This window comes from Salvelinus alpinus, chromosome 21 (assembly GCF_045679555.1).
Source record: "Salvelinus alpinus chromosome 21, SLU_Salpinus.1, whole genome shotgun sequence".
In the NCBI taxonomy this organism is placed as follows: Eukaryota; Metazoa; Chordata; class Actinopteri; order Salmoniformes; family Salmonidae; genus Salvelinus; species Salvelinus alpinus.
This window is the reverse complement of record NC_092106.1, coordinates 18,224,463-18,245,479: the sequence shown is the minus strand read 5'-3', so window position 1 is coordinate 18,245,479 and position 21,017 is coordinate 18,224,463. Positions and strand designations below refer to the sequence as shown.

The window sequence follows — 21,017 nt, the reverse complement described above, 5'->3', positions numbered from 1 at the left end:
GAGGAATGGGCCAAAATTCACCCAACTTATTGTGGGAAGCTTGTGGAAGGCTACCCGAAATGTTTGACCCAAGTTAAACAATTTAAAGGCAATGCTACCAAATACTAATTGAGTGTATGTAAACTTCTGACCCACTGGGAATGTGATGAAGGAAATAAAAGGTGAAATAAATCATTCTCTCTACTATTATTCTGACATTTCACATTCTTAAAATAAAGTGGTGATCCTAACTGACCTAAAACAGGGATTTTTACTAGGATTAAATGTCAGGAATTGTGAAAAACTGAGTTTAAATGTATTTGGCCAAGGTGTATGTAAACTTCCGACAACTGTATGTATTGTGTCAATTGTTTAATGTACAGTGTTTATTTTGTATACAGCAGGACTGTCTAAGACTATATTCCCCTGGAAGTGCCTGATAAGGTTCTGTTCCATAATATTCTGCAGGTGGGCTATACCATGCGCTCTGAGGGGGAGTTCTCCTTCTCTCTCCTCCTGTACGACCAGCCGGTCAGGGGCAGTCCGTTCCGGCTGCGTGCGGTCAAGCCCTCGGACGTCCTGCAGTCTCCAGACGATGTGAAGAGGAGGGTGAAGAGTCCTAGTGGGACGGGGGGCCACATCCGACAGAAGGCTGTGAGGAGACCCTCCAGTATGTACAGCACCACCAAGAAGAAGGAGAACCCCATCGAGGATGAACTCATCTACAGAGTCGGTGGGTGATGATCAGAGAGACATGTAATACCTATTAATATTAGTCTAACTCTGTGGTACAGCTGCTCATATTGACTTTTTAGTCATTTAGGTGATTATCTTATGACTTAAAAGAAGTGGATTTAACTAAAGTAGGTAAGACAATAACAAGTCATAATGCAAGTAAAAACATTTCAAAAACAGCTTTCTTTGCTACGCTCTTTGATAATCAGTTAAAAAGCCTGCCTGGTACTAAATAAGCCATGGGGAAAGAAGGGAATACTAACACATTGGTTCAATGCTCCTATAATTTCTTTTAAGCACTATTACTGATGAATACATTCACATTTGACTTGTTATTTTACTCTTGTATCCAGAGGCAGTGTATGCAACTGAAGTTGGTACAGTAAGACTAAAGTAAGACCACCACATATCACGATCAAGTTGGACAATAGCTCTCTTAGTTATCTCAAAGTGCAGGCTGCAGGGTACAGACAATGCTGTGGGAAATACTCACACTTTGTTTCACTGCTCCCAGCAATCTTAGTGATGCAGATCTTTTGAGGTTTCTGTGATAACTCGTGACTCTGCTATTTAGCCCTTGGGTCCATGGACACAGACTCTGTGTTCTTATTTCATGTGTGATGGTTTGACTCAGGCTTCTTACTGGATGTGTGATGTTTGACTCAGGCTTCTTACTGGATGTGTGATGTTTGACTCAGGCTTCTTACTGGATGTGTGATGTTTGACTCAGGCTTCTTACTGGATGTGTGATGTTTGACTCAGTCTTATTGGATGTGTGGTGGTTTGACTCAGTCTCATTGGATGTGTGTATTTGACAGGAACCAGAGGGAGAGATAAAGCAGAGTTTACAAACCTCCAGGGAATCTCCACTTCCAGCAACGGACGCATCGTAGTGGCTGACAGCAACAACCAGTGTATACAGGTGAGACTACAGCCGTACAACCAGTGTATACAGGTGAGACTACAGCCGTACAACCAGTGTATACAGGTGAGACTACAGCCGTACAACCAGTGTATACAGGTGAGACTACAGCCGTACAACCAGTGTATACAGGTGAGACTACAGCCGTACAACCAGTGTATACAGGTGAGACTACAGCCGTACAACCAGTGTATACAGGTGAGACTACAGCCGTACAACCAGTGTATACAGGTGAGACTACAGCCGTACAACCAGTGTATACAGGTGAGACTACAGCCGTACAACCAGTGTATACAGGTGAGACTACAGCCGTACAACCCGTGTATACAGGTGAGACTACAGCCGTACAACCAGTGTATACAGGTGAGACTACAGCCGTACAACCAGTGTATACAGGTGAGACTACAGCCGTACAACCAGTGTATACAGGTGAGACTACAGCCGTACAACCAGTGTATACAGGTGAGACTACAGCCGTACAACCAGTGTATACAGGTGAGACTACAGCCGTACAACCAGTGTATACAGGTGAGACTACAGCCGTACAACCAGTGTATACAGGTGAGACTACAGCCGTACAACCAGTGTATACAGGTGAGACTACAGCCGTACAACCAGTGAGAGAAAGGTAACCATGTGTATAAGTGACAGCGTGCAGAGTGGAATGAGTGTAAAAATGAATGGATGCAAAGCAGAAAATGTATTAGGGTAAGGCTAAAGTTTCAATCATAGTATCACAGGTCAAACACATATTTCAGGGCAAATCTCAAATGCCACCTTGTTCCTTATTGTCCCTTTTAGAAAAAGGTTCTCAAATCTGTTTCTGAATGTTGTTGCTGCGGTATTCTTATCCAGGTGTTCTCAAACGATGGGGCATTCAAGTTGAGGTTTGGGGTCAGGGGTCGGTCGCCGGGGCAACTGCAGCGCCCCACTGGGGTCACCGTGGATATGAACGGTGACATCATCGTGGCCGACTACGACAACCGCTGGGTCAGCATCTTCTCCTCCGACGGAAAGTTCAAGGTGAGAGGTCATCAGGTCACTCTAGGAGACTGGTCTTGAGAAAGACCTCGAGCTGAAACGTCAACATTAAACAGTCTCTACTATATCCCCTCTCCTTGTATGTTCTATACATACCAGATGCACTGAGCTTTCCCATAGCTGCCCCTTTGATTTGGACGTCAGACTCATCACATCACATCTCTCCCTGTCCATCCCTCTGACCCTCCATTTTCTCCCTCGCTCCCTGACAGAGTAAGATCGGTGCGGGTCGTCTGATGGGCCCTAAGGGCGTGGCGGTGGACAGGAACGGACACATCATCACCGTGGACAACAAGGCCTGCTGCGTGTTCATCTTCCAGGCCAATGGGAAGCTGGTCACCAAGTTTGGAGCCAGGGGGACGTCAGACAGACAGTTCACAGGTAGGGGAGACACTCCTTGCTTGATCTATCTGTGGGTTTGCAGTTTTGGGACTTATTCCACTGTTTGTCACTAGTTTTGGAACAATTCCTGTTCTATTTAACCAGGCAAACCAAAAGAAGCACAGTGCAAGTGAAAGTATTTGACATGTACAGTATACTGTATTTGCACCAGGTCTAGGCACAGCTAGCACTGAGCAACGACACAAACCAATGTACTATACATAATATATGCACTGAGCTTTCCCATAGCTGTCTCTTTGATTTGCACATCAGACAGTTTGCAGGTACTGTGGGGAAAATCTTGTATTCTCCTTGTTTTCACTCTTTGGTCAATGTGATTCTCTTCCATTTCTATAATCTTCCAATGATATGGTTCCACTAGCTACATGGAGAAACCTGTCACTCGTTTCAATCTCATCTCTGACTTTGACCTTTTTATTTTTTAGAAAAAAGTGGTACAAACATTTCACTGGAACCCAAGCTGAGTAAATCTGGCCCTGCATTCAGTAAGTATTGATGTATGGTATAGCAGTCTCTTCATGATACAACTGCCCATTGCCATGTCTTATGTTGTACATTGCTTGGTGTTTCCCTTTGTGGCTAGTGTTTCCACAGTCCTGTTGTGTACAATGTCCTAAAATAGTCTGGAACTTCCTCTACTGCACTGTTATGTTGATGACTCATCTCTCCTTCTCCCCCTCCTTCCCTACCCTACCCTAGGTCCCCACTTTGTGGCGATCAACAACAAAAATGAGATTGTGGTAACAGACTTCCACAATCATTCAGTGAAGGTACATCTCACTATTCTCTCTTTCTGTGTGTGTGTGTGTTACTGTAGTCATATCAGGTTGGTTTAAAATGCTTTGACTTCAGGCCTTCAGTGTTCTGTTGTTGCAGCTTTGTGTCACTCCCTCACTGCCATCCTGTAGTTACTGTACGTCACTGTGCCACAGGAAAATGTCCCACTCCCACTGTTGGCTATCTGATGTCAGTTTGAATCATTTCAAATGAAAGGAGTAGAAATCCCCAAACTATGTTATAGTCAATGTTGGATGTGCGTAGTAGACTACCTCTGAACTGCTTAGGTTAGGGTTGTGGTTTAAGGTTGTGCTTGAGGCTAGGGTTAGGGTTAGTGGATCTGGACATGAAGCTAGGGATGTGGTTGAGGTTAGAGTTGAACCTGGGTGTGGACATGAGCGAGGGTTGAGGTAGGGTTGAACTTGGATGTGGACATGAGCTAGGTTTGAGGTTAGAGTTAGGGTTGAACCTGGATGTGAACATGAGCTGAGGTTGAGGTTAAAGTTGAACATGGATGTGGACATGAGCTAGGGTTGAGGTTGAGGCTAGAGTTGAACATGGGTGTGGACATGAGCTAGGGTTGAGGTTTGAGTTAGGGTTGAACCTGGATGTGGACATGAGCTAGAGTTGAGGTTTGGACACACTACTTCTGAACAGTTTGAATCCCTTCCCTAATAGGTGTACAGTGCAGACGGGGAGTTCCTGTTTAAGTTTGGTTCCCATGGCGAGGGGAACGGACAGTTCAACGCCCCGACGGGCGTTGCCGTGGACGCCAACGGGAACATCATCGTTGCTGACTGGGGGAACAGCAGAATACAGGTCAGTTAATGATGATCTTGATGACAAGATCAACAAGCAGCCTTAGTCATTATTTTTTGTTTGCCCTTTTGCATTAGATCAAAGTAATGTAACTTATGAGTACAGCTTGTTTTTGTATTATCCTGCAGGTGTTTGATAGTTCCGGGTCGTTCCTGTCCTACATCAACACCACAGCAGACCCTCTCTATGGTCCACAGGGCCTGTCTCTCACCTCTGATGGACACGTGGCTGTGGCTGATTCTGGCAACCACTGCTTCAAGGTTTACCGCTACTTGCAGTAGCCATTGCTTAGGGACGGTAGTGGTAGGCCTGCAACGACGGTCTGTTGCAGGCCTACCACTACCAGGGTATGTCCCAAATGGCCCCCTATTCCCTTCATAGTGCACTACCTATTACAATAAACCCACAGGGCTCTGGTCAAAAGTAGTGCACTATGTAGGGAATAAGTTGCCATTTGGGATGTACCCCAGATCCGGGCCGGACAGACAAACCAACCACAGCCTGACCTGGGTCCCAAAAATAGGTCAAATACTTGAAAGTATTTGAGATGTGCTTGATTTATCTATTTATTTGAGTTTGCACTTTTGGGACTGTTTCAGGCAAACGAAATCAAGTGCAGCGCTTGAAGTATTGGAAAGCATTTGATCTAATAATGTATGTATTTTTGCCCCCAGGTCAGATCACATGTGCTGTCACTGAGCAACGACACAAACCAATGTACTATACATAATATACAGGTGCAATGATCTTTCCCATAGCTGTCCCTTTGATTTGCACATCTGATCAGCTCCACATCATCCAGTTAGTGTTCTCTGAACCCCCCAACATCATGAAGTAACAATATAACCCCAGTTTACTCCTCCATGTGGTGTGTTATGGAGTTTACTTTGTCCCAAATGGCACCCTATTCCTTATGTAGTGCACTACGTAGGGAATAGGGTGCAGCCTATGTGTGTAGAGTGTATTTACCTCTTGTTCGGTCATTGACATAAAACTATGAGGAGGTATGAAGTGTGTATATACTGTAACTGATATGAGACCTACACGTCGTTCAGATCAGTGATTGACGTATAATAGAGCCATGTTGTGAAGGAGCTGGTCCCAATGCATGAAGTTGTATCTTTACCTTGTCAGCTCAGACAGGATGACATAACAGTGGAGTTCATGAACTCATCAGTTGTTTCTTCACCATGATAAGTGCAATGAACGATGTGCTTACAGTGAAACCAACCAACGCAAAAGCTTTTTAAACAATTTATTTTTCAGTTATCTATGAACAAACTGACTTACCCTAAAGCCATCTCACATATAAAAGGTCATCACCATCTGTGCATTGATGTACTTTATATGCATAACTGTATAATGGATCATTATGCAGCTTTATCTGTGCTTTGATTTAAAAACATATCTTTTGGTTATTCCGAGAACAGCATTCCAGCGTTTCTAACTAAGTATGGCAGCTGTCCTAAAGTGTGCTTTTTAAAACAGGAGTTCAGCCAGAGAAGAGATGTCATGATTATTGCATATGTGAGCAGCACAATTATTATAAACTTTTGAAAAAGTACAAAAATGAGAAATGGAATTGCTAATTTATTTTATACACTAGCTCAGCATTTACAAATTATTTTTCTAATTTGTTTTATTTGTATTTTTTTTGAAATTCACACCTTTGTCATTTGTCTCCATATACAGAAGAAAAACCTAGCCACTTGAGGGGATTTTTCAGAGTAGAACAAACAGTGCAGATTTAGAATTTGTAAGATTTGATTTGCCAAAAAATAAAGAGACGGTTTTGAAATGTGACAAAAGTTGGAGTACATATTGAAAACCAATACCCATGATTATACTACTTAGTGTTATTGAACATGCAAAACTACATTAGATATTTGACTAACTTATGGTTTTCAATTTTAACAGTCAACAGAATTACCGTTTGTCTTCAGAAGCTGAAACCACAGCTTCAGTGTGTGTTAAAGGACTAGAGCTATGTTTCATTGCCTTGTTATCACAGTTCATTACCAGGTTATAGCATTTCATTACTGGGTTATAAAAGTTCATTACCAACTTATAACTATTGTCCTGAGGGAAACATTAGCATTTGATGAGCTACAGTGGAACACCCCCTGGTGTTCATCACTGTAACAACACAAGAGTCCCTATAACCTCTGACGTCATGAAGCCAAACAGACTGTAGCTAATCACAGGTTATTTTATTAAGGAGTATTAGACACATCACTATCTGTAACTTTGTTTCAACAATATGTCTGTCAATCTTCTTTCTCTGTGAATATGCACTGGTAATAAAAGCACATGGTTTATGGAGATACTGAGTGTGCTTTCTGCTTTCCTCTATACAACAAAATATATCCTTCTCTGAATCACAGTCTCTCGGTTGATGTCCAGGACAGTTATCCTGGGTCAGGTGACATTCAGGAGGCACAACTTTCTGAAAAGTTTCAGATAGAAATGTATTGCATAGAGCCAACATATTTCCCTATTCTCAATGGGAGAAAAACATGTCTGTTCTATATAATTTATTTCTATCTGGACGTTCACTGAAGAGAAGCCGTGGTTTAGATTGAACACTGGTTGAGCTCGTAATGTACCATGAAGTCCTTGAGCATGTTGCAGGCTTTACGGTTCTTAGTAACTTTACACTTCCTCTCCTCTGGAATCTCCTCCATCCACATCTTATTATCCAGGACATAGACAGGCCTACAGAAGATAGCATGTAGTTATACGGGCATGGGTAGGACAACATTTAGTTATAGGGGCCTGAGGTGGACAACAGTTATAGGGGCCTGAGGTGGACAACATTTAGTTATAGGGGCCTGAGGTGGACAACATTGGAGTCTCTCACTCAAACTGCACTGGAATAGTCTCCTATTCTACACTGTACATATACTTTACATTTCCCAATAGAGAAATCACAATCTATGGCCCAAATAGTGAAACTTTTACATTATCTCAATTCAAAGATATCCTCTATGCTGTCTTTTTTACCTGATGATTCCATGTATTATATCAATACGGTCTTACAATATATTGACACACATAGTTAATTGAAAAGGAAGTCTGTGTCCCAAATGGCACCCTATCAGTGGAAACTGCTGAGGGGAGGACGGCTCATAATAATGGCTGGAAAGAAACCATATGTTTGATACCATTCCATTAATTCTGCTCCAGCCATTACCACGAGCACGTCCTCCCAATGAAGGTGCCACCAACCTCCTGTGCACCCTATTCCATAAATAGTGCACTACTTTTGACCCTGGCCCCACTCTTTGAGAGTGTCTCAGGGGGAGGTGGGATATACAAAAAACAAATTTCCCAACTTATTTCTTACACACTTGTACATGTGAAATATCACAAATATAATAACACTCAACTAATTATTTTTATAACATGGTGCACTACTTTGACCAGAGCCCTATGAACTCTGGTTAAAAGTAGTGCACTATATAGGGAATAGGGTGCCATTTGGAACACATCCCATCACTTACTTCCCACTGTGGTCAGTGGTGTCAGAGATGGTCCCATCTCTCCCCATGATCAGGTAGTTACTGTCAGTCTTCATGTCAAACTCATCACAGGCTTTACGTTTGATCATGTCTCTCACAGCTCCAGTCTGCATCACGTCTTTACCTGGCATAGCAGAGAACCAGCACAACAATAATGTAAAGAAAATTATACTTCCAAGAGAATGTGTGTGTACCAAATGGCACTCTTTTCTCTATAAAGTGTACTACTTTTGACCAGGAACCTTCCAAAGTAGTGCACCATAGGAAATAGGGTGCCATTTGGGACGCATATTGTAACATTGTGAAGACCTGTAGAGCAGAGCACTCACCTGTCTGTAGGATTTTGGTCAGTATTGTGGTATAATGTTTAAAAACTCCGTCATCGGATGAGTTGACAATCTTGACGACGTAAACTGTCAGAAGGACAACAAGATGGTGTTAATACCGACTACAGCACATTAGATTTTTTTTTGAATATTTGGGTTAGAGTTATAAACTCACCATAATCCGCAACAGGAGAGAAACAAGCAAAGCTTCTGCGAGTCTCTTTCTCCATGTGTTTACTGTAAGTGACTTTCTTCTTTGGGCAGTCACCTGAGACAAAGCAAATAAAAATACATACACAATAAATGATATATTGTGAACTAAATATATATTCTGTCCTGAAAATACAAGCTGTATGGAGTGCTCATACCCTCTGCACAGGAGCACACATTGTCCTGACAGAGCTTGGAGATCATGTTGCTTTTCTGCGGTGCGCTGTAGAACACAGTGCATCTCCTCTCTGTAGGGACATAGTTCAGCATTAGTCACTCAGACAATGGCTGTGTCCCATATGGCATCCTATTTCCTTTATTGTGCACTACATTTGACCAGGGCCTAAAGCCTCACCAGGCTGTACCAGCCCCATGGAACTTCCAGATACCATACGACCATAGACATAACATACCCTAAACTAAAGATGGTGGTATACCTGGGTTGTAGTAGTCATAGACCTCAGCAGCAGCAGGCTGCACCAGGCCCATGGGACTGATCTGTTTGGCCCGGAACTTTACACACTGTGGTTCCTCTGTGATCTGGAATACATAGCGACAATACAACGTCAGAGGCAAGAGAGGACAGCATTGGCGAGAACACGAGGTCTCAAGATATAACTTTTGTGATTCAATTTATATGAGTTGTACAGTAGTCATAGCTGATACTCATTGATGTCATGGCTTTGGATACAAGAGGTCTTACCTCAGCGAAGTAGAGGAACACTTTATTTGGGGCGATGTCATAATGGTCAATGTACTTCTCAGTACCCTTCACATTCTAGAGGAGAGGAAAATAAAAATATGTGAAATTCCATAGTCTGACTGACAACATGTCACTAGACAGGTTTCCATTGACCTGGTTTATTAGACAAAAGTAACGTCGCCCCCGATATGTTTAATGGAAACAGCAGATATGAGAAATGTTCTAAAGATCGAAAACATATTTATCCTTTCGACAGGGGTGGATTTCTTTTGTCAAACGATGATGGAAACTGTTTTTAGAAGAAATTACATTTGCCAAATCATTTTGATGGTGCACGGGACACGTGATTTCACCGCGTAAATGTAAAGCTATTTATATACAAATACTTTTTCTTTGCAGGACAAGGATGGTCCTGACTTTCAACAATGCCTGAATTGCTTTTCCGATTGGCTGGCAAGTTTCACCATCCAATTATGTCAGATCTACAGGAGTGCAAGGTTCACCATGTCACGGACCGTGGCGATACGTTGGCACAGGAGAATTATTAGAATATGGCAAATATTTTTTCATTATTGCATTCTATCCATACTGGCTTTCGCAGGCTACCTGCGACATGAAACAGATAGGTGGGAGGGCATACAGGCTGTTGCCATATTTATTATTGTGCAATTTGCCTAAATGGGTAATAGAAACACTTCAACCACTACATTTAATTAGTTTAGCTGTGGCGTCATTAGGCCAAGCTGTTTTTATCGACACAATAAACGCACCCTAGCAGGCAATTGTCTGATATATTTTATTGTTCGTTAAGTTAATGGGAACAGTTAAGTTAATGGGAACAGTTAAGTTAATGGAAACAGTTAAGTTAATGGAAACAGCTAGTGTGAATGGCTAAAATGGGTTTTCTTCCCGGAACCAATTCTGCTATTTCAAAGGAGGGTCGCAATAACTGTGGTATATGGTTGTTTTTTCCTTTTGGATTCAATCCATAGTGTTGAAGATCCGCACTACAGCGCCACTGAAATGTAAAGGTCATTTTCGATTGAGCATGAATGCAGTCTCAGTGAAAACGGAAACATTGACTTTATATTTAACTTGTGCTGTAGCGCGGATCTTCAGCACTACGGATTGAATCGAGCCCATAGATGAATGCACTGACTGTGGATAAAAGTGCCTGCTAAATAACAACAAAAAAAGAATGTAAATCAATGTCAAATGTAGGCCTACTGTACCTCCTCCAGATCCTGCATGTTAGGTTTGAGTCCACTGAGAAGGGAGATGTCCACGATGACCATGCCTGTAGAATTACCACTGTTCAGTCTGTAGGAGAGGAGAGGAGAGATAGAACCATGTCTCCACTCATCCCACCCCATGCATGCACACACACACACACACACACACACACACACACACACACACACACACACACACACACACACACACACACACACACACACACACACACACAATATATACGCACAGACACACATCACTGTACTCACCCCACACACACAGTGTAGACTAGGGAGTTCTCCCTCTCCTCCTCCTGTGGGGCATGTCTCTTCCTGCGTGTGCGCAGGTCAAACCATTCCACCCTGCTCATGGGCTCATCACTAGGGTTCCCGTCCCCTTCAGACTCATAGTTATAATAGTCGTCTAGCTCAGGACCATCGTCCACGTTCTCTGTAACATTGCACATTATTCACCGTTACACATTTATACTGACAATGAATAGTGTTTTATATTTTCAAGCAGAACTCCAGCAAATGTGTTTCGTGTTTATAGATGCATTCTGACTGAAACTTACTTCTGTACTTAACCTCTCCCTCCACCGAGACATTGAGACTGTAGAAATCACAGAACAAGTCCCTCCTCTCCAGAGTTCTGTAGGTCTGGACCACCTGATGACAGATAACAAGCACTGTGGACACTTCCACAGATTCAGACAGCCTTACAATGTTAGAATCATCATCACTTACTTTTCAAATGAATTTACTTACTGATAAGGTCCCGTTTCCCTTCCCCATTGTGTTAATAGTGATCGGGCTTCCTGGGTTCACCTGACCAGACAAACCAGACAACAGAGATGTGAAACAGCATTTGAGAAAGGAAATCAGAGCACTGCTGGAATTCTAAACTCAAATCGCACCTGGAAGGCTGATAGGGTCAGGGCATTATGTTTCGTAAGATGAACTCCCTGCTTTCGGCCGTTTTGGTGACACATCTCAACATTAAGATCCAAGTCTTCAACATCATTTTCCAGGATGCTGTACTTAGCTAGAGCCTCAAGAGCTACAACTGTATCCTGTTGGAAAGAGGGAGAGAGAGAGAGGGGGAAAGAGGGAGAGAGAGATAGAAAGTGGGAGAGAGAGCAAAAGAGAGTAGATGAGAAAGAGGGGGAGACAGAGAAAGCGAAAGAGAGAGGCAGAAAGAGAGGCAGAAAAAGAGGGAAAGAGAGAGAGAGCAAAAGAGCGAGCAAGCGAGGGAAAGAGCGAGCAAGAGCGAAAGAGAGAGAGAATGAGCGTGAGAGAGAGAAAGAGGGAAAGAAAGAGAGAGAACGTGAGGGAAAGAGAGAGAGAGAACGAGAGAGAGAGGGAAAGAGAGCGAGAACAAGAGGGAAAGAGAGAGGCAGGAAAAGAGAGAAAAAAATGGGGAAAGAAAGAGAGTGATTTGCACATTGTTACAACACTGTACATAGCCAATAATATAACATTTGAGTGTAATGTTTACTGTTAATTTTTTATTGTTTATTTCCCTTTTGTTTCTTGTCAATTTCTCTTGTTTTGGCAAAGTAAACATGTTTCCCATGCCAATAAGCCCTTTGAATTGAGAGAGAGAGATAGAAAGCGAGAGATAGAAAGCAAGAGAGACAACTTCAACAATATAAAAAGCAAGAACAGGAGAAGAACAGAGCACGAGAGGAGAGGATCAGACTGCTGGAGGAGAGGTTGAGGGGGATGGCGTGTGAGAGAACAGGGGTGGCCACCCCCGCAGAGAAGCCAGCAGAACAGCCCACCTCAGTTCCCGACAAAAGTATCGACACGACTGCAGAACAGTCCACAACAGACCCTGACCATAGCGTCGACATCACAGCAGAACAGACAAATGAAGAACCCCAAGCCCAGGGGCTCTCACCCCCTCTGAGCCACCCTGATAGCCCTCCTGACAACCCCCCCACACCCACAAGACACAGATTGTACTCCTTATGGACTCAAATGGGAAATATATACAAGAAAAAAAAGACAGTATGTCTAAACTCTGGTGTCCAAACACCCAGCGTGCCCTAGACCTGAAGACCAAATAGGTTCACCTAGCCACATAATAATACACACAGGCGCAAACGACCTGAGAACACAGCAGGAAAGGTTGGCCACAGCACTGAAGGGAGTGATTGAAAAAGCTTTCATCTACTTTCCCCAATGCACAAGTGACTATCTCCACCTTGCTACCACGAAAATACTTCCACCCTGCTACCATACAGCGGGTAAACGCAAGTATTTTCCCGTGACTGTGCCACAAAACCAAATGTTTTCCTGGCCCACCACTCCACCCTGGACTTGAACAGCCTCTATGACCAGGTCCACCTATACAAGGCAGCAGTGCCCACCTTCACCCGGACTCTAAAGGACATCGCTCTCAAACGTAGCCCCAACACTTCACACAGGAGCAACAGATCAATAGACACCCCACCCAGACCAGCGAGACACTCCCCCCATGGACCTGCACATAGAGGACCCACGCCGAGAGGACCTACATCCAGACCACAACACCACCAGCCACATACACACCCCCACCCCAACCAATCAACAACCCCCCAAGTCAACCATGACCACACCCCATTTAGGCCCCCTCAGATCAGACCTATGCCCCTCCTGCCCACCCCATGCACCCCACCCCCGCAAAGAGGGCCTCAACATGGAAGTCACACATACGCCCAGGCCATGAGCGTGCAAACAGGCCCAACCCTCACTCTTACACTAGCCAATGGCATGTAACAGATGCTCAGCATCTCACACTTACTGGCCTGAGGCCAAACCACACGACCAACAACATTGGACACTTTATGGAACACAAAGCCTTCACTATCTCATCCTGGAATATCCCAGGCCTGAGGTCATCTGCCTTTGGCCTAAAGAGCAGGAACCTGGACTTCATCAAAGAATTCAGAAATACAGATATTGTCATCCCACAAGAAACCTGGTATAGAGGAGATGGACCCACTGGTTGCCCTCTAGGTTACAGAGAGCTGGTAGTCCCATCCACCAAACTACCAGGTGTGAAACAGGGAAGGGACTCAGGGGGTATGCTAATTTGGTATAGAGCAGACCTACCTCACTCCATTAAATTAAATCAAAACAGGAACATTTTACATTGGGCTAGAAATTCAAAAGGAAATTCTCTTAACAGAGAAAAATGTCCTCCTGTGTGCTACCCTCCACTAGAATCACCATACTTTAATGAAGACAACTTCTCCATCCTGGAGGAGGAAATCAATCATTTTTCAGGCCCAGGGACATGAGTCTGTGGGCCTGTACTAGTCTGTGACAACCTAAATGCCAGAACCAGACAAGAACCTGACACCCTCAGCACACAGGGGGGCAAAAACCTGCCTGGAGGTGACAGCATTCCCTCCCCCATATGCCCCCCTAGGCACAACTATGACAACATAACCAACAAAAACGGGTCACAACTCCTGCAGCTCTGTCGCACGCTGGGTATGTACATAGTCAATGGTAGGCTTCGAGGGGACTCCTATGGTAGGTGCACCTATAGCTCATCTCTTGGCAGCAGTACTGTAGACTACATTATCACTGACCTCTACCCAGAGTCTCTCAGAGCATTCAGTCAGCCCACTGACACCCCTATCAGATCACAGCAAAATCACAATCTACATGAACAGAACAATCCTCCATCATGAGGCATCAAAGCCAAAGGAACTGAATAATATTAAGAAATGCTATAGATGGAAGGAAAGTAGTGTAGAAACCTACCAAAAAACAATTAGGCAACAACAAATTCAATCTATTTTAAACAACTTCCTGGATAAAACGTTGCACTGTAATAGTGAAGGTGTAAACTTGGCAGTAGACAATCTTAACAGTATATTTGACCTCAGCTTCCCTATCAAATCTAAAAATCTCAAATAGAAAACCGAAGAAAATTAACAACAATGACAAATGGTTTGATGAAGAATGCAAAAATCTAAGAAAAATTGAGAAACCTGTCCAAACAAAAACATAAAGACTCGGAAAACCTGAGTCTACGCCTTCACTACAGTGAATCACTAAAACAATACAGAAATACACTACGGGAAAATAAGGAACAGCACGTCAGAAATCAGCTCAATGTAATTGAAGAATCCATAGACTAACCACTTCTTGGAAAATTGGAAAACACTAAACAAACACAAAGAATTATCTTCCCAAAGTGGAGATGTATGGGTAAACCACTTCTCCAATCTTTTAGGCTCTATAACAAAGAACAAACAGCAAAAACATATACATGATGATCAAATACAAATCTTATAATCAACTATTAAAGACTACAAGAACCCACTGGATTCTCCAATTACCTTGAATGAGCTACAGGACAAAATAAAAACCCTCCAACCCAAAAAGGCATGTGGTGTTGATGGTATCCTCAATGAAATGATCAAATATACAGACAACAAATTCCAATTGGCTATACTAAAACTCTTTAACATCATCCTTAGCTCTGGCATCTTCCCCAATATTTGGAACCAAGGACTGATCACCCCAATCCACAAAAGTGGAGACAAATTTGACCCCAATAACTACCGTGGGATATGCGTCAACAGCAACCTTGGGGAAATCCTCTACATTATCATTAACAGCAGACTCGTACATTTCCTCAGTGAAAAAAAATGTACTGAGCAAATGTCAAATTGGCTTTTTACCAAATTACCGTACGACAGACCACGTATTCACCCTGCACACCCTAAATGACAAACAAACCAAAACAAAGGCAAAGTCGTCACATGCTTTGTTGATTTCAAAAAAGCCTTCGACTCAATTTGGCATGAGGGTCTGCTATACAAATTGATGGAAAGTGGTGTTGCAGCTAAGCCCCACCCTCTTCAACATATATATCAACGAATTGGCGCAGGCACTAGAAAAGTCTGCAGCACCCGGCCTCACCCTACTAGAATCTGAAGTCAAATGTCTACTGTTTGCTGATGATCTGGTGCTTCTGTCACCAACCAAGGAGGGCCTATAGCAGCACCTAGATATTATGCACAGATTCTGCCAGACCTGGGCCCTGACAGTAAATCTCAGTAAGAACAAAATAATGGTGTTACAAAAAAGGTCCAGTCGCCAGGACCACAAATACAAATTCCATCTAGACACCATTGCCCTAGAGCACACAAAAAACAATACATACCTTGGCCTAAACATCAGTGCCACAGGTAACTTCCACAAAGCTGTGAACGATCTGAGAGACAAGGCAAGAAGGGCATTCTATGCCATCAAAAGGAACATAAAATTCAACATACCAATTAGGACCTGGCTAAAGATAATTGAATCAGTTATAGAACCCATTGCCCTTTTTGGTTGTGAGGTCTGGGGTCCGTTCATCAACCAAGAATTCACAAAATGTGACTAACACCAAATTGAGACTCTGCATGCAGAATTTTGCAAAAAGATCCTCCGTGTACAACGTTAAACACCAAATAATGCATGCAGAGCAGAATCAGGCCGATACCCGCTAATTATCAAAATCCAGAAAAGAGCCATTAAATTCTACAACCACCTAAAAGGAAGCGATTCCCAAACCTTCCATAACAAAGCCATCACCTACAGAGAGATGGACCTGAAGAAGAACCCCCTAAGCAAGCTGGTCCTGGGGCTCTGTTCACAAACACAAACACAGAGCCCCAGGACAGCAACACAATTAGACCAAACCAAATCATGAGAAAACAAAAAGATAATTACTTGACACATTGGAAAGAATAAACAAAAAAACAGAGCAAACTAGAATGCTATTTGGCCCTAAACAGAGAGTACACAGTGGCAGAATACCTGACCACTGTGACTGACCCAAACGTAAGGAAAACTTTGACTATGTACAGACTCAGTGAGCATAGCCTTGCTATTGAGAAAGGCCACCGTAGGCAGACCTGGCTCTCAAGAGTAGACAGTCTATGTGCACACTGCCCACAAAATAAGGTGGAAACTGAGCTGCACTTCCTAAACTCCTGCCCAATGTATGACCATATTAGAGACACAGATTTCCCTCAGATTACACAGATCTACAAAGAATTAGAAAACCAACCAAAACCAAAACTCCCATATATACTGGGTGAAATACTACAGTGTGCTATCACAGCAGCAAGATTTGTGACCTGCTGCCACAAGAAAAGGGCAACCAGTGAAGAATAAACACGATTGTAAATACAACCCATATTTATGCTTATTTATTTTCCCTTTTGTACTTTTAACCATTTGTACATCATTACAACACTGTATATAAACACATAATATGACAGTTGTAATGTCTTTATTCTTTTGGAACTTCTGTGAGTGTAATGTTTACTGTTCATTTTTATTGTTTATTTAACTTTTGCATATCATCTACCTCACTTGCTTCGGCAATGTTAACATATGTTTCCCATGCCAATAAAGCCCCTTGAATTGAAAGAGAGAGAGAAAGTGAGAGAGAGAAAGTGTGAAAGAGAGAGAGAGGAGGGGGAAAAGAGAGAGCGAAAAAAATAATAGTATAACTAGGGCCAGGAGTTTTTCCAGGTCACGTCAGGTGGTCAGTGATAACTCCAAGCTCCAGATCATAATGCTCTGATGGTCTACTGGTGGCTTGTCCTACGGTACCTACCCGTCTGTCTACTGGTGGCTTGTCCTACGGTACCTACCCGTCTGTCTACTGGTGGCTTGTCCTATGGTACCTACCCGTCTGTCTACTGGTGGCTTGTCCTACGGTACCTACCCGTCTGTCTACTGGTGGCTTGTCCTATGGTACCTACCCGTCTGTCTACTGGTGGCTTGTCCTATGGTACCTACCCGTCTGTCTACTGGTGGCTTGTCCTACGGTACCTACCAGTCTGTCTACTGGTGGCTTGTCCTACGGTACCTACCTGTGTAGAGCGGAACCCTCCTCCATACTGCCTCTGCTCAGTGAGCCAGCGGGCAATGCGCGTCGCATACAGCACGTCTTCCTCTGCCACCGTCTGGAGCAGGGCGTAGGCCGTGGTCTCCACGGAGATGGCCTCAGCCTGGGGAACCCGATTGGCCCTCTTCTCCCCACTCAGCCTTAGAGCATCACTGGCCTCCCAGTGACATGTAGCTACCTCTACAGTGGAGAGATACAATCTTAGAAAAAAAGGTGCTATCTAGAACTTTAGAACTTTATGTTCTTTTTTGGTTGCAAGTAGAACCTTTTTTGTTTCCAGGTAGAACCTTTTTTGTTCCAGGTAGAACCTTTTTTGTTCCTGGTAGAACCTTTTTTGTTCCAGGTAGAACCTTTTTTGTTCCTGGTAGAACACTTTTGGGTAAGGTGGCAAAAAGAACCATCATTGGGACAGTGCACAGATGATTTCTATGAGCGTTGGTGTGCCATCCTGAACAAATGCTCTATTGATTTAATGACATTAATTGTTGACCCGTTGAAAAAGTATTTTATTGAAATGGATAACACGATTGAAGAGAAACGCACAGCTCTGCAAGGAGCTGGTCCCAGAACCCGCGACTGAGTGTCTTTAATTTATCAAGCAAGATATTGAGCACTGCCCATGTCTCCTTGCTTAATAAAAGCTTATATTTTGTGCTATATTTTGATGTTAAGGTAGACACGTTTAATTTTTATTTTTTTTGAAACATCCGTTTAAGGGAATACTTTAGCTCCCCTAATCGTGATATTTCTACTGAACGTAGGTTGCTCACCTGCACATATTCCGACTCCTTTTACATTACATTTACATTTAAGTCATTTAGCAGACGCTCTTATCCAGAGCGACTTACAAATTGGTGCATTCACCTTATGATATCCAGTGGAACAACCACTTTACAATAGTGCATCTAACTCTTTTAAGGGGGGGGGGGGGGGGTTAGAAGGATTACTTTATCCTATCCTAGGTATTCCTTAAAGAGGTGGGGTTTCAGGTGTCTCCGGAAGGTGGTGATTGACTCCGCTGACCTGGCGTCGTGAGGGAGTTTGTTCCACCATTGGGGTGCCAGAGCAGCGAACAGTTTTGACTGGGCTGAGCGGGAACTGTACTTCCTCAGAGGTAGGGAGGCGAGCAGGCCAGAGGTGGATGAACGCAGTGCCCTTGTTTGGGTGTAGGGCCTGATCAGAGCCTGAAGGTACGGAGGTGCCGTTCCCCTCACAGCTCCGTAGGCAAGCACCATGTTTTAGAAGTAAGAGTTATTATGTACCTCCATCCAATCACTCTATTGAGACATATTGCAAACTCGACCAGCAGTATGATCTCTATTATTGAATCTCTTGATCCTCTCCCTGACAATACTTTGTTAGTTACTTTTGATGTTGAGTCGTTATACACAAATATTCCACACGAGGGCGGTATTGAGGCTCTGGAACATTTTCTTCTGCAACGTGACCCCTAACGAACTACCTTCCAGTGCATGCATTATAACATTGGCTGAAATAGTACTCACACACAAAACTACTTCATGTTTCTAAATGATTTCTTTATTCAGACGAAGGGTACTGCTATGGGATCCTCCATGGCTCCTAACTATACTAATTTGTATGTGGGTTACATGGAGAAACAGTCCATTTTCAATCCTCTCAACAATGTTTTCTTGCCTAACATTATTTGGAAACGGTATATTGATGATATTTTTGTTCAACGGAGGGGTGCTGCAAAACAGCTCCAGGCGTTCCATGCTTTTCTTAACTCCTGTTCTGAGCATCTGAGATTTACTATACAATCTGACACATTTCAAATCAAATGTCCTTGATCTTCTAATCTTGTGTGAAGATAATGTTCTATACACTGATCTTTACAGGAAACCTATTGATCGTAACAGTTTGTTGAGGGCTGATAGTTGTCACCCGCTTCCCTTGAAAAACAGTTTGCCCTACGGCCAATTCTGTCGATAAAAAAAGAATTTGCAAAAAAAACTAACAGATTTCGACAGAAATAATATGCAAAGAAAATTCAAGGAGAAGAGGTACAAAAATGGTCAGATTAATACTGCCATTGAGAAAATTCAAAACAAACCGAGACATGATCTTTTTCAAGGTCAGACTCACAAAAATAAGCATTCTTGCGTTCTAACTACCCGCTATTCAAAGTGCTCTGAACAAATTATGGGAATCGTCCACAAACATTGGCACATTCTAAGATCCGATGACAGTATCAGTAACGTTAATGTGTTTTCGGACCATCCTTTGGTCGTATTCTCTCGGGGCAGAAATCTCAGCGATCAATTGGTAAACTCTGAGTTACCACCCCAAGATATCCCTGCACCACGTCTATTTGCGCCCCTACTTGATGGAAACTTCAAGTGTAATGGCTGTGCACAATGCAATGGCACTTACAAATGTAGATCCTTCAAACACCCCCAAACAGGGAAACATATCCCAATCAAAGGTGTTATCACGTGCTCCACTAAAGCAGTTATTTATCTTATAACTTGTCCTTCTGTTAAAAATGATGTGGGTAAAACAAAGCGTGAATTAAAAGTACGAATCTCGGAGCATCGTAGCACCATTGGGTGCAAAAACTCGACTTACCCAGCTGCGGCCCACTTTTTGGAAGCAAACCACTTGATTTCGTCCTTACGTTATATTGGCATCGAACATGTAACCCTCCCTAGGAGAGGGGGTGACCTCGACAATTTATTGTTAAAACGAGAGGCTGCCTGGATCTTTAATTTAAAGACCCTTGCTCCCTTCGGTCTCAACGTAGACTTTGATCTGAAGCCATTATTGTGATTTTTCTGTTGTAAATGTTTGTAGGTTTATGTAGCCAAATTGTATCTATGATCGTATGCTCTCCATTCTAGTTTTTGGTATGTTATTTTAATATATGAGAATTAACCAACGATATCAGGCCACGATAACAGACACATGTGTGTGTCCTTTGACACTATATAAAACTAGTGACCCGCAGTGTTTGTCATTATTCCGTAATGAAGACAGCTTGTCTGTCGAAACGTTGGATATTAGGTTATTGAACTATTGCATCTGAGCTCCTAGTGTGCGGCTCTCCTTTAATTTTTCAAGTGTTCTACTCGGCTAGCCAGCACCTCGCCTAAATAGGTGTGCGTTTCTTTCGCCTCTAGAACCCTTTTGGGTTCCATGCCGAACCTTTTCCAAGAGTGTACAGTAACTTTAAAGAGCGAGTCATTTCTCATTTTGAAAACGCATATGTGCCATCGATATGAGTCAGAAACATGTATTCTAGTGTCAACATTGACTACAACGTATAAATAGGATCATTTGGTCAGTGTCATTTGAAACGGTCATTTGCGAGATGATAGGAAAAAAATGTTATGTCATGGAAAGCAGGGTACCGAAACCGTTTTCCTTGGGTTGGGTCAAACATGCCCACAGCTGGCCTAACCCAAGTAATCAATCAATTC

General features: G+C 43.0%; 2 protein-coding genes across 3 annotated transcripts in view; one reads left to right on the top strand and one right to left on the bottom strand.

The window, feature by feature from the left end:
* LOC139547954 (tripartite motif-containing protein 3-like) overlaps positions 1-6,999 on the top strand; it is a 37,687-nt gene extending 30,688 nt beyond the window's left edge. For both annotated transcript variants that reach the window (XM_071357187.1, XM_071357188.1), the window contains exons 8-15: positions 448-712; positions 1,533-1,636; positions 2,492-2,659; positions 2,890-3,058; positions 3,505-3,564; positions 3,779-3,849; positions 4,535-4,675; positions 4,804-6,999. In XM_071357187.1, the coding sequence (XP_071213288.1) occupies positions 448-712; positions 1,533-1,636; positions 2,492-2,659; positions 2,890-3,058; positions 3,505-3,564; positions 3,779-3,849; positions 4,535-4,675; positions 4,804-4,956 (1,131 nt within the window). In that variant the 3' untranslated portion in view covers positions 4,957-6,999. The remainder of the gene's footprint in view (positions 1-447; positions 713-1,532; positions 1,637-2,491; positions 2,660-2,889; positions 3,059-3,504; positions 3,565-3,778; positions 3,850-4,534; positions 4,676-4,803) is intronic.
* LOC139547953 (complement C4-B-like) overlaps positions 6,871-21,017 on the bottom strand; it is a 29,955-nt gene continuing 15,808 nt past the window's right edge. Inside the window, exons 28-40 of the mRNA XM_071357186.1 lie at positions 17,543-17,757; positions 11,585-11,740; positions 11,436-11,495; positions 11,243-11,336; positions 10,938-11,118; positions 10,668-10,755; positions 9,436-9,510; positions 9,170-9,272; positions 8,891-8,980; positions 8,698-8,790; positions 8,526-8,609; positions 8,179-8,320; positions 6,871-7,390 (exon numbers count right to left, since the gene is read on the bottom strand). Coding sequence (XP_071213287.1) covers positions 7,249-7,390; positions 8,179-8,320; positions 8,526-8,609; positions 8,698-8,790; positions 8,891-8,980; positions 9,170-9,272; positions 9,436-9,510; positions 10,668-10,755; positions 10,938-11,118; positions 11,243-11,336; positions 11,436-11,495; positions 11,585-11,740; positions 17,543-17,757 — 1,523 coding nt within the window. The 3' untranslated portion in view covers positions 6,871-7,248. The remainder of the gene's footprint in view (positions 7,391-8,178; positions 8,321-8,525; positions 8,610-8,697; positions 8,791-8,890; positions 8,981-9,169; positions 9,273-9,435; positions 9,511-10,667; positions 10,756-10,937; positions 11,119-11,242; positions 11,337-11,435; positions 11,496-11,584; positions 11,741-17,542; positions 17,758-21,017) is intronic.